This window comes from Camelus dromedarius, chromosome 12, assembly GCF_036321535.1.
Source record: "Camelus dromedarius isolate mCamDro1 chromosome 12, mCamDro1.pat, whole genome shotgun sequence".
NCBI classification, from domain to species: domain Eukaryota; kingdom Metazoa; phylum Chordata; class Mammalia; order Artiodactyla; family Camelidae; genus Camelus; species Camelus dromedarius.
Window position 1 is genome coordinate 41,572,676 of NC_087447.1, and position 21,860 is coordinate 41,594,535.

Sequence of the window (21,860 nt, forward strand, 5' to 3'; positions counted from 1 at the left end):
CCTGGTACCTGCTCCTTCCTCCAGCCTGACCTGTGCCCTGCTGGGCAGGCACAGATCTGAAGCTCTGTTATGGGAAAGGGAATAATCAGCATCAATTTCAGGTCCTTCTGATCTATCGTTGTAGTACCAAAAGATGACTTCACAAACTCTTGGGGAAGTAGGCACAAGGCTGGTTTAAAATGCCACAAGATCATGCTTCTTTGTAATGCTGATTTATGATCACTCACCTTCCTCATTAACTAATTAGTAATGTTTCAAATGACATCACCCCAAGTCCGAGGATCCCCAGGGAGGGACTTAACCAGCTGGGAGGTGAGACCATCAGCACTCCCTTCTCCCAAGTCCTTCTGCCTCTGAGGAAACCCAGCCCCCCAGCACCGCCACCCAGTGATGTCCAAGGCCAGCAACCAGCTGACTACTTGTCCTCCTGTGCCAGGGGGCCAGCAGCCTCCCGGGTACTATCCCACCACAACCAGGGCCTACAGCCACCAGCAAAAGACTCAGAGACAATGGTGACCCACCAGAGCCCATTAGAGCCCTTCCTCCCTCCAGGCACCGGTGACCCCTACAGGGTATAGAGAAATCAGTTGATCTCCATATGGGCCTTACGACCCCCCTGGAAGCTGCTGTCTTCCTCCTGGCTCTTAGCTGGGTATCCTTCTCACAGACCCACAGCTGATTTTTCAGGAACCACAGTTCCCTGTCTTGTCTATACACCCACTGCTTGCCATGGCTCTCTGGTCCTTCTCTGCCCACACGTGTTACCACTTCTTTGGGGACAGAGCTGTTCATACCTGGAAAATGAAGGTGGCCCCTTTTCAGAAGCCTGCCTTTCCCCTGCCCCTGCCCTTGCATAACAGATGCACAGGTTGTTCAGGAAACCCAGGCTGAAGCCCGGGAGCCTCCAGCACTGGCTTTCCCCAGCCTGCCATCCATCACATGGAGCTGAGTCAAGCATCCTGTCTCAAGGAAGATGCCAGCTCATGCCTGTCAATCATTCCTCAGAGGCAGGCTCACCTTGAGCAATGAGGTCCTCACACCTAGAGGAAGAGCCATTGCTTTGGGCTCCCTCTCATGTTCTGACAGGTTCAGACAGGATTTATGAGACTCTGGCTTCTCGTCACATGCCTACCAGGTCACTGTTTTTATCTCTTTGCCAACTTCACCCCAACAAGCTTCAGCCAATGCTGCCTGAGGACCAGTCCTGCTAAGGAGAACCAAGGTGACATCTAAGGTGAGCAACAGGTAAGAAAGGGTAAATAAATAGCCCAACCATGATCAGAAAGCTGGAAGGCTGCCTAAGCCAAGAGCCCACCAGGCGTGTCTGAGGAATGTCCACACTCCTCTGCCCCAGTGAGGAAGCCAGTACCCTTCAGCTGGTGCCCCAGATTCTCCTTGAAGACATCCATTATGGCTCCAGCCACTGTCTTCAGGTGAGCTCATCCATGCGCTGGGAGCTCAGACTTTGCAGAGACAAAGGACAGGTTTGACAACAGATGGGGCAACACTCTCAGGACCCGCTTATCACGGGCAAGGGCTTGGAATAACCAGAGCAAACTACTAAGCTGGTCTCTAAGAAAACTGGGAGAGCCACGTGGAGCCCAAGGGGAGGGCCCTGTGCTCATCTTCTATGACTGCATGACAAACTGCCACAAGCCTAGTGGCTTCAAGCCACCCCTACTCGTTAGGCCCACAGTTCCACAGGTGAGACGTCTGGGTGGGCTCCACTGGGCTCTAAGCCCAAGGTACCGAAAGGCCAAATTCAGAAGGCTGGCCACATGTGGCTCTTATCTGGAGACCTTGGGAAAGAGTCCACCTCCAACCTCATGCAGGTGGTTGGCAGAATTCAGTTCCATGTGGCTAAAGACTGAGGCCTTAGTTCCTCACTGGCTATTGGGCAGGGGTTGCCCTCCATCTTCAAAACCAGGCATGGAGCCTGGCTCGGTGCTTGGGATCTCTTTGACATCCCCCAAACTGCCAGCCTGAGAAAGCTCTCTGCACTAAGGGCTCGTGGGATTAGACCAGGCCCACCCCTGGAACCGCCCTATCTCAGGTCCACAGTGACATATACAACAGCATACTCACAGGAGTAATGTCTCATCATATTCAAAGGGTCAGGAGATTAGGGAAGGACATCCCTGGGGGGAAATTTTAGAAATTCTGTCTACCACAGGACCATATCTAGTATCCATTCTGTACAGCCGAGGCTCAGCCACAACGGTGGACAGCAGCAGCAGAGTGACGGTGTGTGTGCCCACACACCTGTCCTTTTCTCCCTCTGAAAGCTGTCTGAAGCCCCACATGTGTCACAATAATAACGAAGTTGCCATAAGCTTTTTCTGAATTATAAAACCATGCAGTATCCTGACTGGAAAGGACTTTAAAAACTACACACCCCAATCCTCTCTCCTCTCATTAAGGCAGCCTTCGCTTGAATACCTCCAGTGACAGGGAGGTCACTACATTTACAAATAAGACATCAGTAGTCAATCATTTACTCAAAAAACATTTACCAAGCACCTACTCTGGGCCAGGCCAGTGATAAGCACGCAAATACAAAGTGAGCAAAACATGATCGGTTCCACTATTAGAAAGCATTTCCTTCTGTTGTGCCAAGATCTGTCTGTCCACAGTTCCACCTGTTGCACCTCGTGTTAGCCCTTGGGATACAGAGCAAGCAGCTCATTCTGCCATAGCTGGCCCATCCCCTCCTTCCCCTACCCACATGTCCACCTGGCAGAAACTCACTCTTGCCAAAGAACTGGCAGGGTGCGTGGCGGTGAGGGCACCAGCTCCAGGGCAATCCCGAGGGCCCAAAGGGCCAGGAAGAAGTTTCGACCTCCCTTTTGGGCCACAGGGACCTTCTTGCCCAACCAGACCCTCAACACAGAAAACAAACTGGTCACGTGGGCTGTCATTACAGTATCTCTCAGCACCTGTCTGCTGCCCCCACCTGTTTTATGGCCCTTGCCTGCCCCTGGCATTCTCTGTGTCCCCAGCCCTATGCCCTGCCCCACTCCCCAGCCCTTCTCAGCTCCTGGGCACCCCAGAGCCTTGTTACAACCTTTGATTTGTATGCTAAGCCCAAGTTAAGAACCCCAGGCTCTCCTGCCAGCACTTTCTGCAGTCCACTGCCCTGTATAGCCTATTCAGGGGAAACCTTGTACCAAAAGCTATCAATCATATACAGTGAGCCAGGGGGCTATATTGGACTCCATTTTATTCAGTAAGCTACCATGTGCCAGGCCCTGGGGTAGACAAGTAGATAAAATATACCCCTGACTCCAGGGGCTGACGTGTGCTGCCCTAGACGGCTGGACATTTCAACAGACTGTCATCACAGTGTGGTCGGTGTGATGAGACGCCCTGGATATTTTGGGATCCCAGAGGAGACACCTAATCCAGACTAAGGGTGGGAGCCATGGAGCGAGAGGGTCAGAGAAGGCTTCCGAATGGGGAGGCTTGTTTGAACCCCTCCCAGGCACGCACACCACTCTGGATGCCCCTACCCCTCCCGATGAGAATTACTACTCTAAAGGTTCAAGGCAAGAGTCACAAAGCAGCATGAGGTTTTATTAACAATTTAAATCTCAACATCGTTAGTTGGCGTCGGCATTCCCCAGGTCCACAGGCTCATCTGCTCCTACTGCTTCCACGGCCACTGCACTGATCCATGTGGAAGTGGGACCCCTGTTTAAGAAGGAGCAGTTGAAGAGCTGGCACCTACTCTGTGCTGTGACCAGAGGTCCCAACCTATCTGAAAAGAAGGCGGGAATGGCTGACTATGATGCAGGCTGCATGGTGGGCGCTACCTGACAGGTGTGCAGAGGGCGCTGGGGACCCGCAGAGAACATTCACTCTACATGCACGCACATGACCAGTGGCCTGACCACACGGGTGGAGGGAGCTTTGCTTTGCACACTTGAAGCCCATCGGGTATAGACTCACAGCCTCACCCACATCTCTCCGATGACCTGCCCTCACCTGCCGCTGTCTCCCGCCCTGCTCCTGAGCACCCGTAGGTCCCCACCGACCTGCCTGCTCCCAGCTGCCCTTCCTCCCTAGAGAGCTAAATGAAGTACGGTCTTTACTACCTGTTAAATTGTCTTAAACTCTATCCTTAACTTTAAACACATGTAGATTAAACTGTTTTCAAATGAAGCTCCTTTGTCAATGGCTCCAAATTTAAAAAGTGACCTGCCCGCCATTTAAGAAGTTTCATAAAACAAAATGATTTAACAGCACTAGTTGTGCTATGCTCAAATTCATAACAAATATGTTTCTCTCTTTTACCCAGAGAAGTAGCTGTTCTGGAGAGCTAAATTTTTCAGATAAAGTCTGTCCTTTTTATACCCTAACTGAAAAAAAAAAAAAAAAACTTCAGTGTGGCTTTTAAAAATGAAATTCGTAATTCCAGTATCTGAATCATAGCATGCTGAACACAATTTAAACTTTCCTCCATGACTCAGGTTCATTATTGTACTATTCAGTCACCATCTCAGAGGTGTTTTGTCCCAAGACTGCTGTGCTTTGAATTCTTGTGTCTGCTTTTCATAATTATTCTGTTTCCTCCCTCATTGTTGACTGTCAAATAATAACAACAAAAACAGGAACACTAATGACGTCTAAGCGCGGAGCTAAGCAGTCATCCGTATTAGCTCAGTCCTCATGAGGTCGGCCCTACCATTATCCTCATTTTGCCAAGCAGGAAACAGGCTCAGCAGTTAAGATCCTTGCCTCAGTAGTAAGAGATGGGCTGTCACTTGAACCCAGTCAGTCTCATTCCAAAGCCTGAGCTCATAACCACCACAGAAAGCACGTCTGTAACTCTGCCTAGAAAAGTCCCTCTCCCCACTTCTAATTTGCTTCCTTAAATCTGTCACAGGGTGAGAAACAAAATAACCAAGCTTATTAGAACTCTGTGTAAAGTAACAATAGAATATGGTTAGTATTTGGATGACAGTTAAATACAGGCTTTCTTGGTGGGGGCAGATAAAAGTGTTCTAAAATTGTGATGGTTGCAACACTGCAAATATACTAAAAACTATTGAATTGTACACTTTAAGTGGATGGATTGTATGGTATGTGATTTAAATCTCAATAAAGCTGCTTTAAAAAAAGAAAAGGAAACAGGAGAGCTGGAAGAACCCTAGTGTGCATTTTGGTTGCACATTAGAAATTTTTCACGTTATCATCCACATTGGCTACATTCATTCAACTACCTACATTTGCAGAGTGGGTGAACTCTGGCTAGATAATATGATGTGAACAACAGATAGCTTCTGGGTACCAGCAGGCTTTTCCTGTCTTGTCTTTGCATCCTAACTTTGATTCCCCAGTCAGTCTACCCCTCCCACTCACCCTGACCCACTGGAGTTCCAGGAGAGACCGGGTCAATCTCATCTTCCTAAGGAGGCAGAGGGGTCCCTGCAGCAAGCAGTCCCTGCTGGCCTGCTGATCTGGCCTCTCTGGGCAGCCTGGGGTGCTGGCTTCCTAGAGTTGGCACCCCATCCTGGAAGGGTTGTGTCTGAGCCTAGCCTGGCTCTTAAAGCTGCTGGAATCCTGACAGCAGCCCTCCCAGGGTTAGGTGCTTATCTTCCTTACTCACAACTCAAGTTTTTCATTCTTTTTGTAAGAAGCTATTTTCACTACTGGTTCTAGCTAGTACCTTTACAGTAGACTGAAAATAAACTTTTTTCTCCTAAATTACAGAGAAAAAGAAAATGATTGTTTTTTAAAAAGACTTCTCCAAACACCAGGAACAATCAGGCTTGTCAGAAGAGCCAGAAGGAGGGAGGGCTTTTTCCAAACTGGAAGCCCCATCTCATGTCACAGTTTTAAACACAAACCCATAGACTCTGGGTATCTGGAGACCTGCTTCTGGCTCCAGGCCTGGGGGCTCCTTGCAGGAAGGCTCTATATCACCATTTATATTTCAGAATGTCAGGAAGGAACCAGAGATGAAGAGGAAGCTGTGGAGAGCATTCCTCCCCCAAATGGTTCACATCTGAGTATTTGCATAACGGTGTCTGTACTGAGCAGTGAGGCTGAAAGATAAAATTGGGGGGTGCACAGCTCTGGAGACACTGGGACATCTGACCAGGAGTCCAGGGACCACGCTGTCCTTTGGCAGAAAAGAAGCCACTGGGCAGCTTCCCTCTGCTTCCTTCACAAGCTGGCAGTTATACCCCGGGGAGCAGCGTCCAGGGTCATTTCAGTGTCTCCACATGCAACAGAGCACTCGAGCTCAGACTGGAGATGAGACAGCCTCATGGTTAAAGTGTGGGGTTCTAGATTCAAAGGATGTGGGTTTTGGTCTCCGCCTTGTCACTTACTGGCTACGTATCCTTGTCCTCCTTCCCCACCTGTAAGGCTTCCACCCAGCTCTACACAGAGCTAGCTCTTTTACACCCTTCATCAGCTACAATATCCTCGGAGAGCCCTTCCCTAAGGACCTACTCTGAAAAGGCCTCTCCTTAGGCCCCTCCCGCCTCCCCACTCATCTCCCTCACAGCACCTGTGCTGGGCCGGGGCCTCTCTGTTCTCAGATCACTCCTCATCCTCCCCTGTGTTTCTAGCTACACGTCAGCCGGCTGCTGGCTGAGTGTGGCCACTGGGGGAAACTGGCACATGCCTGAAGGATTAAAGCCAGGTATCTCCTGCCTCTTTCTCTGCCTTGGGAGGGGTCTCTGCAGCTGTTGCCTCTCCTCCTTGGCTCCAGTTTCCATTGGAAAGGCCACCGCCATTCCAACCTCTCCACCGCGGGCTCCGGCAACTCCACCTCTCCCCAGTGTCTCTCCAGCCTAGGGTGGCAGCTGCCTCCTCCTGTGCCTCCCCTCCCTTCCTGTCTTCTCAGTTCTCTACCACTTCTGTAACTGATTCCCCGCACTGAAGCCCTATTTCCAATATTCAAGTCATTTCTGTTTTTCTGGTTAGACCCTGACTGACATAGCACTTATCATAACCTACCTTTTTTTAATTAATTTGTCCAGTCACTCAATTATTGTCTAGACCAACTGAAAGCTCTACAGGGCAGACACTGTATCCGCCTTGTTCATTAATACATCCCCAGTGCCCAGCACAGCACCTGGCAAATGGTGAGCTGAGTTAATTAAAATACTTGTCAAGTGATGAAGTCAAATTGACGTTTCCCAAGAAATCTTCAAATTCCCAAAAAGAAAATGTCATTTGGAAGTGATGTGTATTTATGAGCATGATTTGTTATTAAAACACCAGCAGAGAAAGCGGTTTTTGATCTTTACAAACAGAGGCACCAAAACACACTTCCAGCAAGAAGTGAGTTAATTAGACTCGGTTAAGGAATAGACTCAGCTCCCAGGACAGGCCAGTCCCCTAGAGCCTGATCGCAGGACCCACGCCCACAGCCTGCCTGAGTCTGTACAGCTGCGCACAAGTCACAGGGACAAACCTTTTCGCGGTCTCCACGGACTTCTGTTCCGCCAGCTCCTTCTGCAGCTCCCTTTCCTTGGCCTCCTTCTGCCCGATGGGGCAGTCCTCGGGGACAGTGAAGAGGGACAAGGCATCTTTGCTGTCCTCTTCTCGGAGCACTTTAGCAAACACCTTCTCAGCCAGGAGCCGGACTTGCTCATCCACCTCAGAGATGTTCAGCTTGGGGAACTGGCGTGGCATCTCGGCTAGCAGAAAAGGAACCAGCATGAGCTTCTGTGAATTAATGGACCACCTGAGTCACCAGTGCGGGGCAGGAGAAGGTACCAAAATCAGGGCCCGGCACCCCAGTTCTGGGGGTCAGCTGTCTACTCAGGAATTCCCCAGAATGAACCCAGCATGCCAATTTTTAAAACTACCTCAGTAAGTAACTGGATGTGAAGGGTGGAGGCCCACTTACATTTCATGAAAAAGCAAATGTTCAGAAGTAAAAAAATGAACTGCCCAACCAAGTGGGCTTCTGTCTTCCCAAACCCGGGAATCCTCAGCACACCGCAGCCCCTCCCTTCCCGACTTGGTTTCTGTGACACAGGAGGGGGAGGAGAGTTCATGACCCCTCCCGCAGACGGTGAGGAGGCCATGCCAGGTGCTACAACGACCAAACCGGCTCCCCAGTGCACAGGGGGGAGACCAAAGCCCAAAGGGTTTAATGATTTGAGTAGGGTCCCACAAGATGGTAGCAGAGCCCTGGGGAATCCACAGCTACAGTCCTCGCCACAGAAAATGAGGCCTTTTGCTGAAAAGAAATCACAGTTCCACCATCTCCCAAACCCTCTGGAACTTCTAACAAGACAGCAAATAAACTGAGGTTCTGAGCACAGGGATCCTCTTTACCTCTCACAGCCCAGCTGAAAAGGCACTTCCTCCAAGAAGCCTGCCCTCATCCTCCTCTGCACACCGGCTGCTCACTGTCAGGAGCTGGCCTCCGCCACTGGTTGGTATCTTTCTCTTCTGCCTTTGCTTTCTGCCTCTCTTTGAGCACTTACATAGCATGTATTAAGCATGCTCTGCCTAGCCCTTTATTCTTGCTCAGTTAATCCTATTATTCCCATCTTACAGAAGAGAAAATGAAGGCACAGAAAGCTAACTTACCCACTTCTAATAAGTGGGCAGAGACTTGTGCTGTTGTCGGCTTCTGGCTCCCGTCCCTTTCCTCTCCGATGGTCTGCTCAGGAGTTAGAACACGGGCACCGTGTCCTCTGAACCACTACATCGTGCTGCTTCTCTCTGCCCATCTGGGGGTCAGGTCAGGTCTCCGCACTGTCCCAGCATTATATTTAAGGAATGGATGAATACTGCATCCTTTCCATGAGCCATCTTCACCAGGAGGAGCTCCGAAAGAGGCATTTTTATATCCATCCATGACCACAGTTTCTTTAAGGAGGGTTTAAAGAGAGATGTGGTTTTGCAGCCCAACAGATGAGGATGAAGGTGAGACAGTGCCCTGTGCCGTATGGCAGGGGGAGGAAGCGATCACAGAGGAGGAGGGACTCGGTGGGCAACCCTCGTTCCCTACACCTCATAATGTTCTCATCTGTGAGATAAAGGGACTGGACTAGGTGGTCCCCAAGGCCCTCTCAGTCCGAAGTGCCATACTTCTAGGTGCCAGAGAGCTTTCTGGAGCCCAGGGAGGCTTGCTGCTCTGGTCTTCTCTGCAGCACGTGGGTCTAACTCAGGACACAGACAGGAAAGAGGAAAGCAGGCTAGTAACGGGCAGGCAAAATACATGCCTCTAGACTGCGAAACCCATTTCCTCCTTCCCTGCACCTCCAGGGCCAGGCCTTTCCTGGGCCTCTCTCACCCTCGGCGCTCGAGTGGGAGGGAGCAGGGAGGGGAGAGGTGGGAGGGGAGAGGCAGCCGGGCCTGCAACTGTGCAACCGTGCTGGGCTGTGGCCACAGAGACCAAGACGGCAAGGGCCCGTCCTGCAAAGGATAAAGAGGAACAGATGACTGTGGAGATTCCACGACCTGATAACAGAGAAAAGGGGGAAGCTGGAAACCATCAGGACAGAGGCCGGAGAGGAAGGTGACAGGAGGGAGAAATGGAGAGAAGGACAAAGAACCAGACCCAGGAGGAGCTGTGAGGGGAGAACAAAGCTGGACCAGCCCCCCATCTCTAAGGCCACGGTCAGGTGCAGCATTCCAGAACCTCACATGGCATCTCAGAAGCAGTCGTCCAACAGGCCCCAGGCAAGGGGCAGCAGATGCTAGAGAAGCACCCAAGCACCTGACAGGGTGCACCCACTTACAGAAATTGCTTCTACGAAAAGAATCTGAAGAAAGAAAAAGCACAAAGATGTTTACCTGCACTCTTTATATAAATAGCTTAAAAATGTCCAAAAGAGAGCAGACTCACTTGATAAAAAAAATTAAGTAACCAACGTTATAATTGTAAGGATGGTGCAATCACATGAAAAATAACTTGTGAAGTAAAAGTAAATGAAAAAATTAATCCATGAAACTGTACCCATGCTTTGATTACAATGATATGAAAATGCAGTCCCTGGACCAGGGCTGCAAGAGAGACACACACTCAGATCATCACACTGCAGGACTGCCTGTGTGAGGCGGTATCTGACGTTGATCACTGATACTAATATAATGTCATTTTCACAAAAACAAAGAAGATAGAAAGAAAAAGAATACATTTAAGAGTTACAAAAAGAGAGAAAAATAGGAAAGCTAATCAAACTTCTACACCCCAGGCGTTGGCAATTCAGGTCCTATCTCCTACCTAAACCACACCAGAGAGAGGACACAGGGAATCACACCACTGAGGTCCATCCCTGCATTAGCTCTTGCCCTGGATAAAAGCTGCCCACCACCACTTTCCTATCCTCCCAAACACACACAGGCCTGACCCAGCCACACCTCACCAGGCCCCTCTGAACAGGTGCATTCAGGGGGTCTTTTGTGTCTAAGGGCTCTTAGGTCAGATTCCGCCACATTCTTTCATGAAGCATTTTTCCCTTGCTCAAGTCAAAGAAACACTTTTCAGGATGCGTCTTCCTGTAAAAGACCTTCCTTTTTCTTTAGCTCAAATAGCTTAAATCAGCCTTTTCCAAACTGGGTCCCATTAGAAGTCAATACCTGTTGCTATGAAACAGGTCCTGTGATCAATTATTAGGGAGATGCTGCATTCCACAGCCCCTCACCCCAGACTCATTAGGCACATTAAAGATTCGAGGATCACAGAGTGCCATCTCCCCGTAGACCCCTTTTTCTTCAGAACCCATATGAATCTTCTCCTACTACCAATGCCTTAAATAACTGGTGAAGACTCCGTCTCTTTACTTCGCACTGACCAAGAAGCTCTAGAGTGCTGGGCTAAGACAGTAGGCCTTCGGCCTTCAGAGCCCTCGAGACACCTGCTGTCTTCTGGAGATCCTTGGCAGACAGCTCCCCTCTGCCAACCCCTCCCTCCAGAGTTCGTCTTTTCTCAGACCCACAGACCCCTGCCAGGCCAGACATGCGGAGGAAAGCCCACCACACACACAGCAAGCCGAAGCCCCAGCTGCTTGCTCAAGCCTGGCTGTCAACCATTTGTCAGATGAAGCCCGCAGGCTTGAGAGGTTTAACTGTGAATTTACCGGCATTGGCAAGTGATAAAAGCTGAAGCTGTAGTTACATACACTATCCTCTAAGGAGCCTGGAGGAGAGGCGTCCCAAAGTTAGAAAGATAAAATGTCACCAATTTCAACAAAGAGTAACTTTTTCATGGCACCAAGGCCCCTCCGGAAAGGAAGCACAGTGCCCCTTAATTCCCTCCTTATACACATAAAGCTGTTTCTTGCTCCTGCCAGACTCCCACAGTGGGAACCCGCGACACAGACCTGAGCCTGGTGCTGGACTCTCCATGGCTGATCAGGAGGAGGCCACCCAGGCGATGTGCTCGGGCCAGGGGCTGCGTGTTGCCAGGGAGGCTGAGCTGAGTCAGTGTAAGTGCAGCTAGCTGGGTCCCATCTGCCACTGCTGCTGGGGTGGGAGGTCTCTGCTTTGCATATCTGAGCAGCCCGGAGCAAGAGCAGGAGGCCTGGGCTGGAAATTCTTCTGTGAGTACGAAATGGAAGTGGAAAATTTCGGAGAGTTCTAAAGGGCCCAGGTAATGCCAGTCGTCACAGCCGCTGTGTCCAGAATGCAGCGTCCTGGCCCAGCTCACAGCCCTCTCCAGAACAGGAGACTAAGCCACTGCTGCCCAATGCAAGAGTGCCTGCAGCCTTCCTGACCAACCACAGAAGATAAGCCACAGCCTCCCTCAAACGTCCAGACCCCTCCTGAAAGCTGAGAGTCACTGAGATACCATCACCTGTGCTGCTTCCGTTTTGAACAGCGCTTCAGGTTTGGCCTGGCCACCGGGTTCATCTCACCAAGATGATCTGTATACATACACAGACAGACAGACAGACAGACAGACACACACACACACACACACACACACACACACACACACACACACACACAGCCTGCCCTGGTCCTCTTGGAAGCTCCCCCTCCAAAATACAGCAACCCTCCTGAGGGCACCCCAGAGCTGGCAGGGGAAATTGTGGGCCAGCTGCCAAGACGAGCCCCTCCCCCCACCCCTAAAAGAAGGAAGGACCATGAACTGGAAAGGGGGAGGGGACATCTCAGTGCAGCAACAGGCTAGGATGGAAAGCTGGCATGCCCTGTCCCACTCCTTCCTCTCTTCCCTGAAAGGGGCTGCACATCACTGCTGGCTGGGCAGCCTGCCAGCGCCTCCATGCCCACCCACCCACTCACAGCCAGGAAAGACAGGCCTCCCGCCTGACCCACCCGAGCCCACCCCCCAGCCTCCACTCCTTACTGCCAGTCACGGCTCCCACGTGGGCCTCCAGCTCTGAGAAGCCTTCCAAGAGCTGGCTGGATGGGGCCACCCCGCCGCCAGCAGCTGCCACTCTCCCTGCCTCAGGTGACCCACAGAAGCAGTTAGGGTGGATCAAAACAGCATCCCAGGGCACAAAGCTCCTTTTCTCATCTGCCCTTTAGGAGAAGGGCAGTTCTGTTAGGGAAAGCTCACAACAGACACGCGGACTCCCGGGAACTTAGACAAACTGCGTGGGTCTGGGAAAAAACCGTGAGCCACACGGCTATTTCTGTGGTGCTGTTGAAATCCTGGGGAGAAGCGCCCAGGAAGGATGGGCAGTTGTTTACTGGGAGGCTGGACCTAGCCCTGACTTGGGCCTGAGTCACCTCCTCATGTCCAATCGTGAGGTTGTGCCTTCCTGAGCCCATATAATAATTCCTGTGTGTACAGAGCAGGATTACAGGGTTGACACACGATCCTCTGGCCACTGCTGGGCTTTAGCTACCCAGAGATTATGACCCACCTGTCCTCACAGCTGTTTCATAAACAGTGCGACCAGCAGGCTACAAGCAACCTAAAGAGAGGGCAATATGTATTCATTAAATAATTAAATGGCCTTAAAATAGAGGGGGGAGAAATCTGAGCCCTAAGTACTATTCTGCCAGAGGAGAGAAGGGGCAAAGGATTCCTTCTGCTGTTGTGTTTGGGGGGCGGGGGAGGTACAATGGGGCTGCATGCAAGCGTTCTGCCCCCTGCACCTGAGAACCAACCTGGATCCAACACATCCAGGGCATCTTACTCTGCACCTCTAAGCAGACCATGATAGCCTCAGTCCAAATAAACATTTTCCCAAGTGTAGTCTGCAGAACATAAAATGTCAGAAGGTTTGGACAACACGGCATATACCATAGTCCTTTACGGGGATTCACACACAATTCCTACTAGCAGGTTCTAAACACCCAAAAAGTCCTCCAGTCAAGAAAGCTACTTAACTTTGTTTACCCCAACACACTTATTTGACCCTCTGACCACTGCAACCATAGGAAAAAAAAAACCTATTAATATCCTGTGTCATAGGCTTTGGAAAATGTCTTCCACTCTGAGCCTTCATTTTCCAACCTAGAGAAAGCTGCCTTCCTGGGGCCCAGCTTCAGGGTGAGGTCTACTCCATCAGGTCCAGACAGAGATGGGCAGCAGCCCTACTAAAATGACACAGGCTGGAACAATGGCCAAGGGTCCTGCTGGAGGGATGTAAGACCCTCCAGAACAACAGCAATTTAGAAGGAAGCTGTGGCTCTGTCCAGAGGGCAAGCTTTGCTCAAGACTTAACAATTCCACCTGGAGTCTAACATGCCTCTGCTCCTCATGGCCTAGAAGTCTCCTTGGACTGAGAAGCACTGGTCCCAAACTCAAAGCCTTATTTCCCTTTTGAAGGAATATTAAGACAATCTATGGTACTACTGAATGGGAGAAAATATTTGCTAATGATATAAATGATAAGGGGATAATATCCAAAACATATACACAGCTCATACAACTCAACATAAAAAAAAACTGAAAAATGGGCAGAAGACCTGAATAGACATTTTTTCAAAAAAGACATACAGATGGCCAACAGGCACATGAATAGATGCTCAATGTCATTAATCACCAGAGAAATGCAAATAAAAACCACAGCGACATATCATCTCACACCTGTTAGGATGGCTGTTATCAAAAAGACCACAAATGACAAATGTTTACGACAATGTGGAGAAAAGGGAACCCTCGTACACTGTTGGTAAGAATGTAAATTGGTGTGGCCACTGTGGACAACGGTATGGAGGTTTCTCAAAAAACTAACTATAGAACTACCATATGACCCAGCAATTCCACTCCTGGGTATTTATCCAAGTGAAAACACTAATTTGAAAAGATACATGTACCCCAATGTTCATAGCAGCACTATTTACAATAGCCAAGACATGGAAGCAACCTAAATGTCCATCAACAGATGAATGGATAAAGAAAATGTGGCATATATATGTACGATGGAATACTACTCAGCCATAACAAAGAATGCAACACACTTGGAGGGTATTATGCCATGTGAAATAAGTCAGACAGAGCTAGACAAATATCATATGATATCACTTATACATGGAATCTAAAAAAGAAAACAAACTAGTGAATACAACAAAAAAGAAACAGACTCACAGATATAGAGAACAAACTAGTGGTTACCAGTGGGGAGAGAGAAGTGAGGAGGGACAAGATAGGGGTAGAGGATTAAGAGGTGCAAACTATTCTATATAAAATAAATAAGCTACAGGATGTATTATACAACACAAGAAATACAGCCAATACTTTAAAATGACTATAAATGGAGTATAACATGAAAAATGTGAATCACTATGTTGAAAACTTGAAACTTATGTAGTACTGCATATCAACTACATCTCAATTTTAAAAAGACTTTTTAAAAAAAAGACCATCTATGATAACCAAGCCCAGGCCTGCATGTCCTGCCCAGGAGGCCAGACTGCATTCACTCACTGCATCACTTAAGTGTCCCTTAAAAATCCCCAAAAATAGGAAAGGCCAGAATTAAACTATGGCTCACTCAAAACGATACCACTCTCCCTCCCCTAAAAGGATGCTGTGGGCTTGCCTATAAGGATGCATTTTCCTTCTTGTTTCTGAGGCATGCATGACTCACAGAGGGGTTGGGCAAAGGGGCTTTGCCTGCTAAATACCAGCTCCATGACAGACCTTGTCCATCTCATTCACTATTATGTCCCCAAGCCTGGAATATCATAGGCATCAAGAAATATCAGTTGAATGAACACATAAAATAATGAATGAGTGAATGAGCTAAGTGATGAATCTACCTTTGCTGATGTCAAGAGTCAGTACAGTGTGTAGTTAAGAATATGGACTCAAGGCACGTTACTCAGGTTTGAATCCTGTTCCACCACTAAATTGCATGACCTTGGGCAAGTTACTAATTTCTCTGGCTCAGTTTTATTCCCTATAAAATGGGGATGGTAACACTACTGACCTCATAGATTTCCACGACAATTACATTAGTTAGCATACATAAAGTGCTTAGAATAGTACCTGGCAATAACACGTACTTTGTAAGTTTTATCTCTCAACATTATTGCCATCATTGGCATCCTGATATTGGGTACGAGAAAGTCCAGCTGGGAAAATGAATCTGATGTTTCATCTAGACACCAAATCCTTTTATTCAACATTATTTATTGAGCACTGTTATGTGCTAGGCACAATCAACTCCTATTTGGGTGCAAGAAGGAAACCATATTCAAACGTAAAACCAGATCAGGAAAAATAGCCTTCTCTTCTAGGAGTGAAGGCTGACTTTGCATGGCCAGCACTCCAGCCATGAGCCCATCCTCTTAGGCCCTAGCCCCTCATAGATCAGAGCCTAAAGCCATGGTCTCTTGTCCTAGATATGCAGCCAGCACACAAAAGATATAAGAGATTAATATTTGGGAGGAAGAAACAAGAAGGCCAATGAGAGTAACTTTTGGGGAGAAAAGGTACTCTCCCTGCTTAACCCTAAAACTACATTGTATCTGCCATGATATTTTCAGTATCTGGGATTGATTTCAAAGCCCACTTGAAGAGTGACTCATCTAGTGTAAGGACAAGAAAAACAGGCCTCATCTCTCTAAGAGCTTCTTGATCTGAGAACCACTCACTCCTCATCCAGGATCTCCAAAGGATGGAGACTGGGCAGAGGGTGTGGCTCAGAGGTAAAAGAGTCTCCCAGCAACCCATCCATGCAAGCCCCACAATTCTTGGGCAGCCCCACGCTGGCATCTTCAGAGCAAGCCAGCCCCTCAGAGTTGACATCCAAGTTTGCAGTCAGGCCAGGATAACTACCCCAAACCTGCTATCAACACTCTGGAAAGTGAGAGCTGACAGAGGCTCTGGCTCTATGGCTTGACTACCACTCAGCTTTGACGCTTTACAGTCGGGAGGAATGTCTCCTACGAGGTTTCAGCTGCAGCCAGCTTTTCCCTAAAGATGGCCAAATGTTGGTCACTACGTCCAGGAGGATAGCCAACAAAGGCTCAGGACCATGCTGAAATTCCTCCTAGTGCTTCCAGCTTGCTTCACCCAGCTCCTTTGCTCATTTGTCATCACCCAGCTTCCAGCCACATGCAAGGACCCAACAGTTAGGGGGAATGACACTCTAGTTAGCAAGCCTCTCCTACTCCAGGGCCTCTCAAAACTCACCCTAGAGGCCTCTGCCAGCCAAGTCTAGCCATTAGCAGCTCCACTGGCAAAGCAGCTACCAGGAAGTTCAAGGGCAGAAAGCAGGCTGCCAGAAGCAGTACACCTGCCTCCCTCGCCAGAGAGAGCCAAAGAGGTAAGGATGAAGGCCTCCAATGACCCCATCGCCTGCCAGCCTGTCCATACCCCTGCCTCCAGATGGAAGCCCACCTCGGCCATTGGCATCCAGCCAGTCTTCAAGTACCTAGAAACTTCTCCCGGCTTAAGTGGTGGCAAGTCCAGTGTCCTAATTTCTCTAAACCTTTCGAATCCAATGTAGGTGGCCAGGGAGCTGAGATGCAGCGGGCTCACCTAAGGCCTCTCGAGCCCAGGCCACCGCAGGGACTGAGACAGACGCACAGGCCAGGTCCCAGGTAGGGGATAAGCCCAGGATTGGCGCTGCTGCCTTAGCGGGCGAGGAAGCCCAGGGCTGAGGTTCCAATTCCAGGGCGCTCCGACTCCCGCCCTGGGCCGCGGGGCGTGGGCCCAAGGTCGGCAGCGCAGCATCACGCGTACTCACCGGGGTCGGAGGATAGGGCCATGCGGTGGGCCGAAGGGGGCGGCCCGCAGGCTGGAGCGCAGGTGGCGGCGCCTTCCCGGACGCACAGCAAGCACCGCGGCGGGACTGCCCAGCACTGCCCCGCCGGCCCGCGCCGGCCCGGGCCAGGCCTCGCCCCCGGGAGGCACTGGGCGGGAGCCTCCGCGGTAGGGGCGGGGGCCGGCGCTTCCCAGGGCGCGGTGGTGCGGCGCCCCGGCCCCGAAGCACCCGGAACCGCCCGGCGGGAGAAGGAGAGCCGCCTCCGCAAGGGAGGAAGCCCAGGAGCCGCGCGCCGCCCCAGCCGGTGCCCTACCTGGGCGCGGAGCCGAGGAGAGGCGAGGAGCCGGCGGCAGGGGGCCGCAGGCCGGGCTGCCGCCCGCCCCCCGCGCTGGCCCGCCGCTACCTGAAGCGCCCCGCTGGGCCGCGCCGCCTACAGGAAACTTGGGAGCGTCAGGGGCGCGGCGACCGCCGGGTCCCTCGGCCGGAAGCGCGCCCGCCGCAGCGGGGGGTCAGATCCAGCGCGGCTCCTCGGACCTCGTCTCCGCGGGTACCCGCCGGGCCCGAGAGCGCTCCCCACGGTGTTCGGACCTTTCCGAACCTCCTTCCCCGCCAGGACTTGTCCCAGGGGGAGGTTCTGGGGTCACAGCCCCCAGACAGGTGACTTACCCCCAGTAGCTGAACAGACCCGCAAACGCTGGTTTTCTCCCGCGCGCCTGGGCCCTTGGATCACCTTCCTGCCCCTCCCAATTCTCTCTCTCTCCACCAACCCTCAGCTCTGGTTTGTACACCCGCCCCTCCAAGTCCGGACTGACCTTCTCGTTGTGAAAGCCTGTGGGTGCCCTGTAACCTCCCTTTCTCGCCTCTCCCCCGCATTTGAACCTGCTAACCACACCTTCCTTCCTGAACCCCTCGGAGTAGAGTTTCTAGAGTTGGTGCCCACCGCCCCCCTCTCTCCAAATTGTCCACATACCTTAATGACTGCAGCTTCTCAGCCTCCCGGGCCTGGCTTTTCATCGTGGTGTTCTTCCCTTGGGTCCCACCACTGCCAGCCTCCTGTTTCATTCTGCCGGCCTACGCTAGGGATCTCACCCACTCCCATGGTTTTAAAAGCCTCCTGCCTGCTAATGATCTTGAACCTCCTCTCCAGCCCAGAATGCTCCAGAGCTGCAGATGGTGTATTCATCCAACTTCCTGGATACATCTCCACTAGAGGTTCCTAGGCTGGAGGAAACGTGTGCAAACTCAAACTCCTGATTTCCTCCCAGAACGTGGAATGCACCAGAATGTGGAATGCACCAGAACCTGCTCCCATGTTTCTGTAACCCAGCAGGACCCTGTGGGGCCTTCCTAGGACAGACCTCGCCGCCCCCGCCCCCATGTCCTCCACCTGCTTCTTGTTTGTAAAAGAAACTTTAGCCTCTTAGGCCATCCCCCAGTTCCAAAGAGCAAATTTAATCAGGGAAGTGAAAAAATGCAGAAACAAAAGAAGACAGTCAAACAAAACAATAATAGTTTAGCTAAAAAACAAAGTCACGAACTTTTCTTTCCTTCTCCAGGGCTGCAGGTAATATCGAAGCCATAGCCTTGAGCTGCTTTGCAGATAGTGAAACCCCCACCAGGTGGAAGAAGTTAATTGCATGCTGATCAACAAGCAGGTAGACCCCAGACCGGTTGGAACCAGAAGCTTGAGGATGTTGACTCCCAATTACCTCACCAGCAACCAATCAAAAGAATTTCTACAAGCTGATCAGGCACCTGGTGACCCTCAACCTCACCCTGTCTTTAAAAACTCCCTGAAATCCATCTGTGAGGTCGAATCTTTTGAGCATTAGCTGCTGTTACTCCTTGCTTGGCCTTGCAATGAACGCTGCACTTTCCTCAACCCATTGTCAGTAGTTTGACTGGTGGACCCAAAATTGGTTCAATTAACATTTCCAGTCAGCTGAGTCATAGCACTACCACCCACTCCTCCGGGCCACACCTGGGAGCCATCCTTAACTCTTTTCCCTTTCATCTCTCATACCAACTTAGTCACCAAGGGGGAAATGAAATTATTCATTAGTGCCCTGACCATGCCAACCGCTTTCATGTTGTCTCATTTAAATGCCGCATTTTATTCCTTCTGCCTTCTAGCCAGATATTCACAAACTTATTTATAAATGATATGCACACGCAACTGTATATGGTATAAAGCATATAAAGCAAAGTATATAATATAAAGCATACTACCAATGATTAAAGGATTTGGTAAAGATGAAACAATAATTTTAAATTACTTCATATTTATTGAATGGTACATTATACTTTTCCCCTTCGCTTTAAAGTTATTAGCAAAAATCTGTTTAGTGAGAGCAACATGATTAAAAATGGTGAATAAATCTTAGATTAATATTTTATGAGACTTGAAAGTATGCTTTTAAGTTCAGTTAGTGTCAATACTTAGTCCTAGTGGATATTACTGCAAAAAAACAAAACAAAACAAAAACTGACAAAGATAAATGGACCCAAATAGAAGAATTCTACCTCTGATTACACTTATCAAATCACAATTCTCACTGTTTAAATCGCATCAACTAATTCTGCAAATGTGAAATTCCCCAGAAAACTCTTCTTTGTCCATGAAACCCATGTTCCCAATGATGTTTTTGTTATCAAGTAAGGCCTGATAAACACAGAGGCCAAAAAACTATGGCACTAGTTTGGAGAAAAGAAAGAGCTTAATAGCAGGGTTGACCAGCAAGGAGATAGAAGGCAAAACTCTCAAATCTGTCTCCAGAGTCCAGGATTGGGGCAAAATTTAAGGGGCTGGGGGAATTTCAAATTTGGAAGCTGACTGGCTAGCCTTGCATCAGTTCATATAAGTTATTCGTGCTACTGGAGGCCAGATTTTCGTTGTTGAAGGACTTCTCCCTTCACTCCATAAAGGGCTCCAGTGGCAACATTCCAATTCTTCGAGTTCCATACACTGAAGATCCTTGGTTCGGGGTAATCCCACAGCCGTGGGTTCCCATCTTGCACATGCGCGACGCTGTCTGTAAAATCACTCAAGGTGTGATTAATCAACCTATTTAAGGAGGCAAAACCAGTTTAAGCTGGTGCTGTTTCAACAGCCTGTTTAAGGAAGCAAAACCAGTTTAAGCTGGTCAATGCTTTACGAGTTGTTTCATTTTCATCAGTTGTTCTTGCAAATATTTTTAACCATGGGATTTTCAAGATTCCAGAAACTCTTCATTTGGAAGAATGTAACCAGAGTTTAAACGTGTACTTAATTTGGAAGACTGTGGTTATGACAGTCTATATAGCTGACAATGACACTTCATTTTGGCACTAAAATTGCATAATGATGGAAACAGTTCCAAACATCAGTTTTCAAGGTGCCTTCCCCATAACATGATTCTTTTAAAGCACAGTTATATTTGTTGCTAAAATATCACCTTTACCTGAAGGGATAGATTTTGTGTGTGTGTGCGTGCGCGCGCGCACGCATACACTTGTAACAGTCACAAGCCAGCACGTCAGAGGTCAGCAAATTTGGAATACTTGTCCTTTTGTTAAAGTAAACCCATCTTTAAATTCCACAACTTTTAAGTTCTTTGCCTTGAGATAAAAACAGTAAACCTTTGAGTAATATAAAAGATTTTCATAGTCTCATTACAAAGTATTGTAAAGATTCTACTGTATTTAAGGTTTTTTGTAAATTAACCATATTATTCACATCCTGTAATATTTTGTGCTCTTCTCACCTCAATTTCTCTGTTGTTGTAATTTGTAAATGATGCAGCTGACGAGTTTCAAATGGAGTCCCTCCCTACCTTCAGCCCACAACCTTGTATTTCAGCCTGGACAGCCACTCCATTGGTGATTACTCTTACACAAAAAAGACACAGCATGTTATCTTAAATATATCATTCACATTATAAACACATCTTTTCTTTAGTAGATCACAAAGTATTTCTTTGTGAATGCCATTATTGAAAAGTATGGCAAAAGCTTAAGGTGAAACATGTTAGCAACTTGCATCCAACCATATAGCCAGCCTCCACAACACAATATGTGTTCTAAACCTTTTTTTCTAAATCTTTGAAAATGTTCTGTGTGTATTTCAACTGAATGTATTTTTATGTGTCACCATCTTCTCTCTGTACCAATTCAGTCACCTTAAGCATGGCAAGTAGAACAACAGGTTTTTTCCAGATTGCCTGAAATTTTGCCTTCTACTATTAAGTAAAAGAGATTTTACTCAAAAGAGATTTCTAGATATGTTGATTACATTTAATAATAATTCACAAAAATACACAACTAAGTATTGCATGACTTGGAAAAATGGTAGCAATTTGTCTTCATGCGCTGTTGTACAGAATTTATGTCTTGCTGATCATGATGGCATATTTATATTATTATTAGTTAATACCTCAATACCTTTAGGTTTGTTGTTAGCTATAGTGATGTAAATCCATATTTTGATTAATCTTTTTTATAAATTTGAACTTTTTTTATGAACTTCCATGTCAGAGATAGCATCATAATGGATCTTATATGAGTAGTAGGAAATGGTCAGCTCTGCTATTTTTCTGAGTTTGCTCTTGCTTGCACTATTCATATTACAGCACCCCTTCCAGGACCTCTGCGGGTAATTAAGTCCATGGATGTTCAAATCCCTTATATAAAATGGCATAGTATCTGCATATAACCTATGCACATCCTCCCGTATACTTTAAATCATCTCTAGATTACTTGTAATACCTAACA

At 48.7% G+C, this 21,860-nt stretch overlaps 1 protein-coding gene across 6 annotated transcripts in view; it reads right to left on the reverse strand.

Annotated features, from left to right (window-relative positions):
* Window positions 1–17,862, reverse strand: part of AMPD3 (adenosine monophosphate deaminase 3) — a 42,949-nt gene extending 25,087 nt beyond the window's left edge. The window contains exons 1-2 of one of the 6 annotated variants that reach the window (XM_010977152.3): window positions 17,778–17,862; window positions 7,430–7,655 (exon numbers count right to left, since the gene is read on the reverse strand). In XM_010977152.3, the coding sequence (XP_010975454.2) occupies window positions 7,430–7,650 (221 nt within the window). In that variant the 5' untranslated portion in view covers window positions 7,651–7,655; window positions 17,778–17,862. Of the gene's footprint in view, window positions 1–7,429; window positions 7,656–8,559; window positions 9,269–11,300; window positions 11,995–17,093; window positions 17,219–17,424; window positions 17,520–17,777 lie in introns of those variants that run through there. The other 5 variants (XM_031460035.2, XM_010977151.3, XM_031460033.2 and 2 more) reach the window with 5 other exon arrangements.
* Window positions 17,863–21,860: the final 3,998 nt, after the last annotated feature.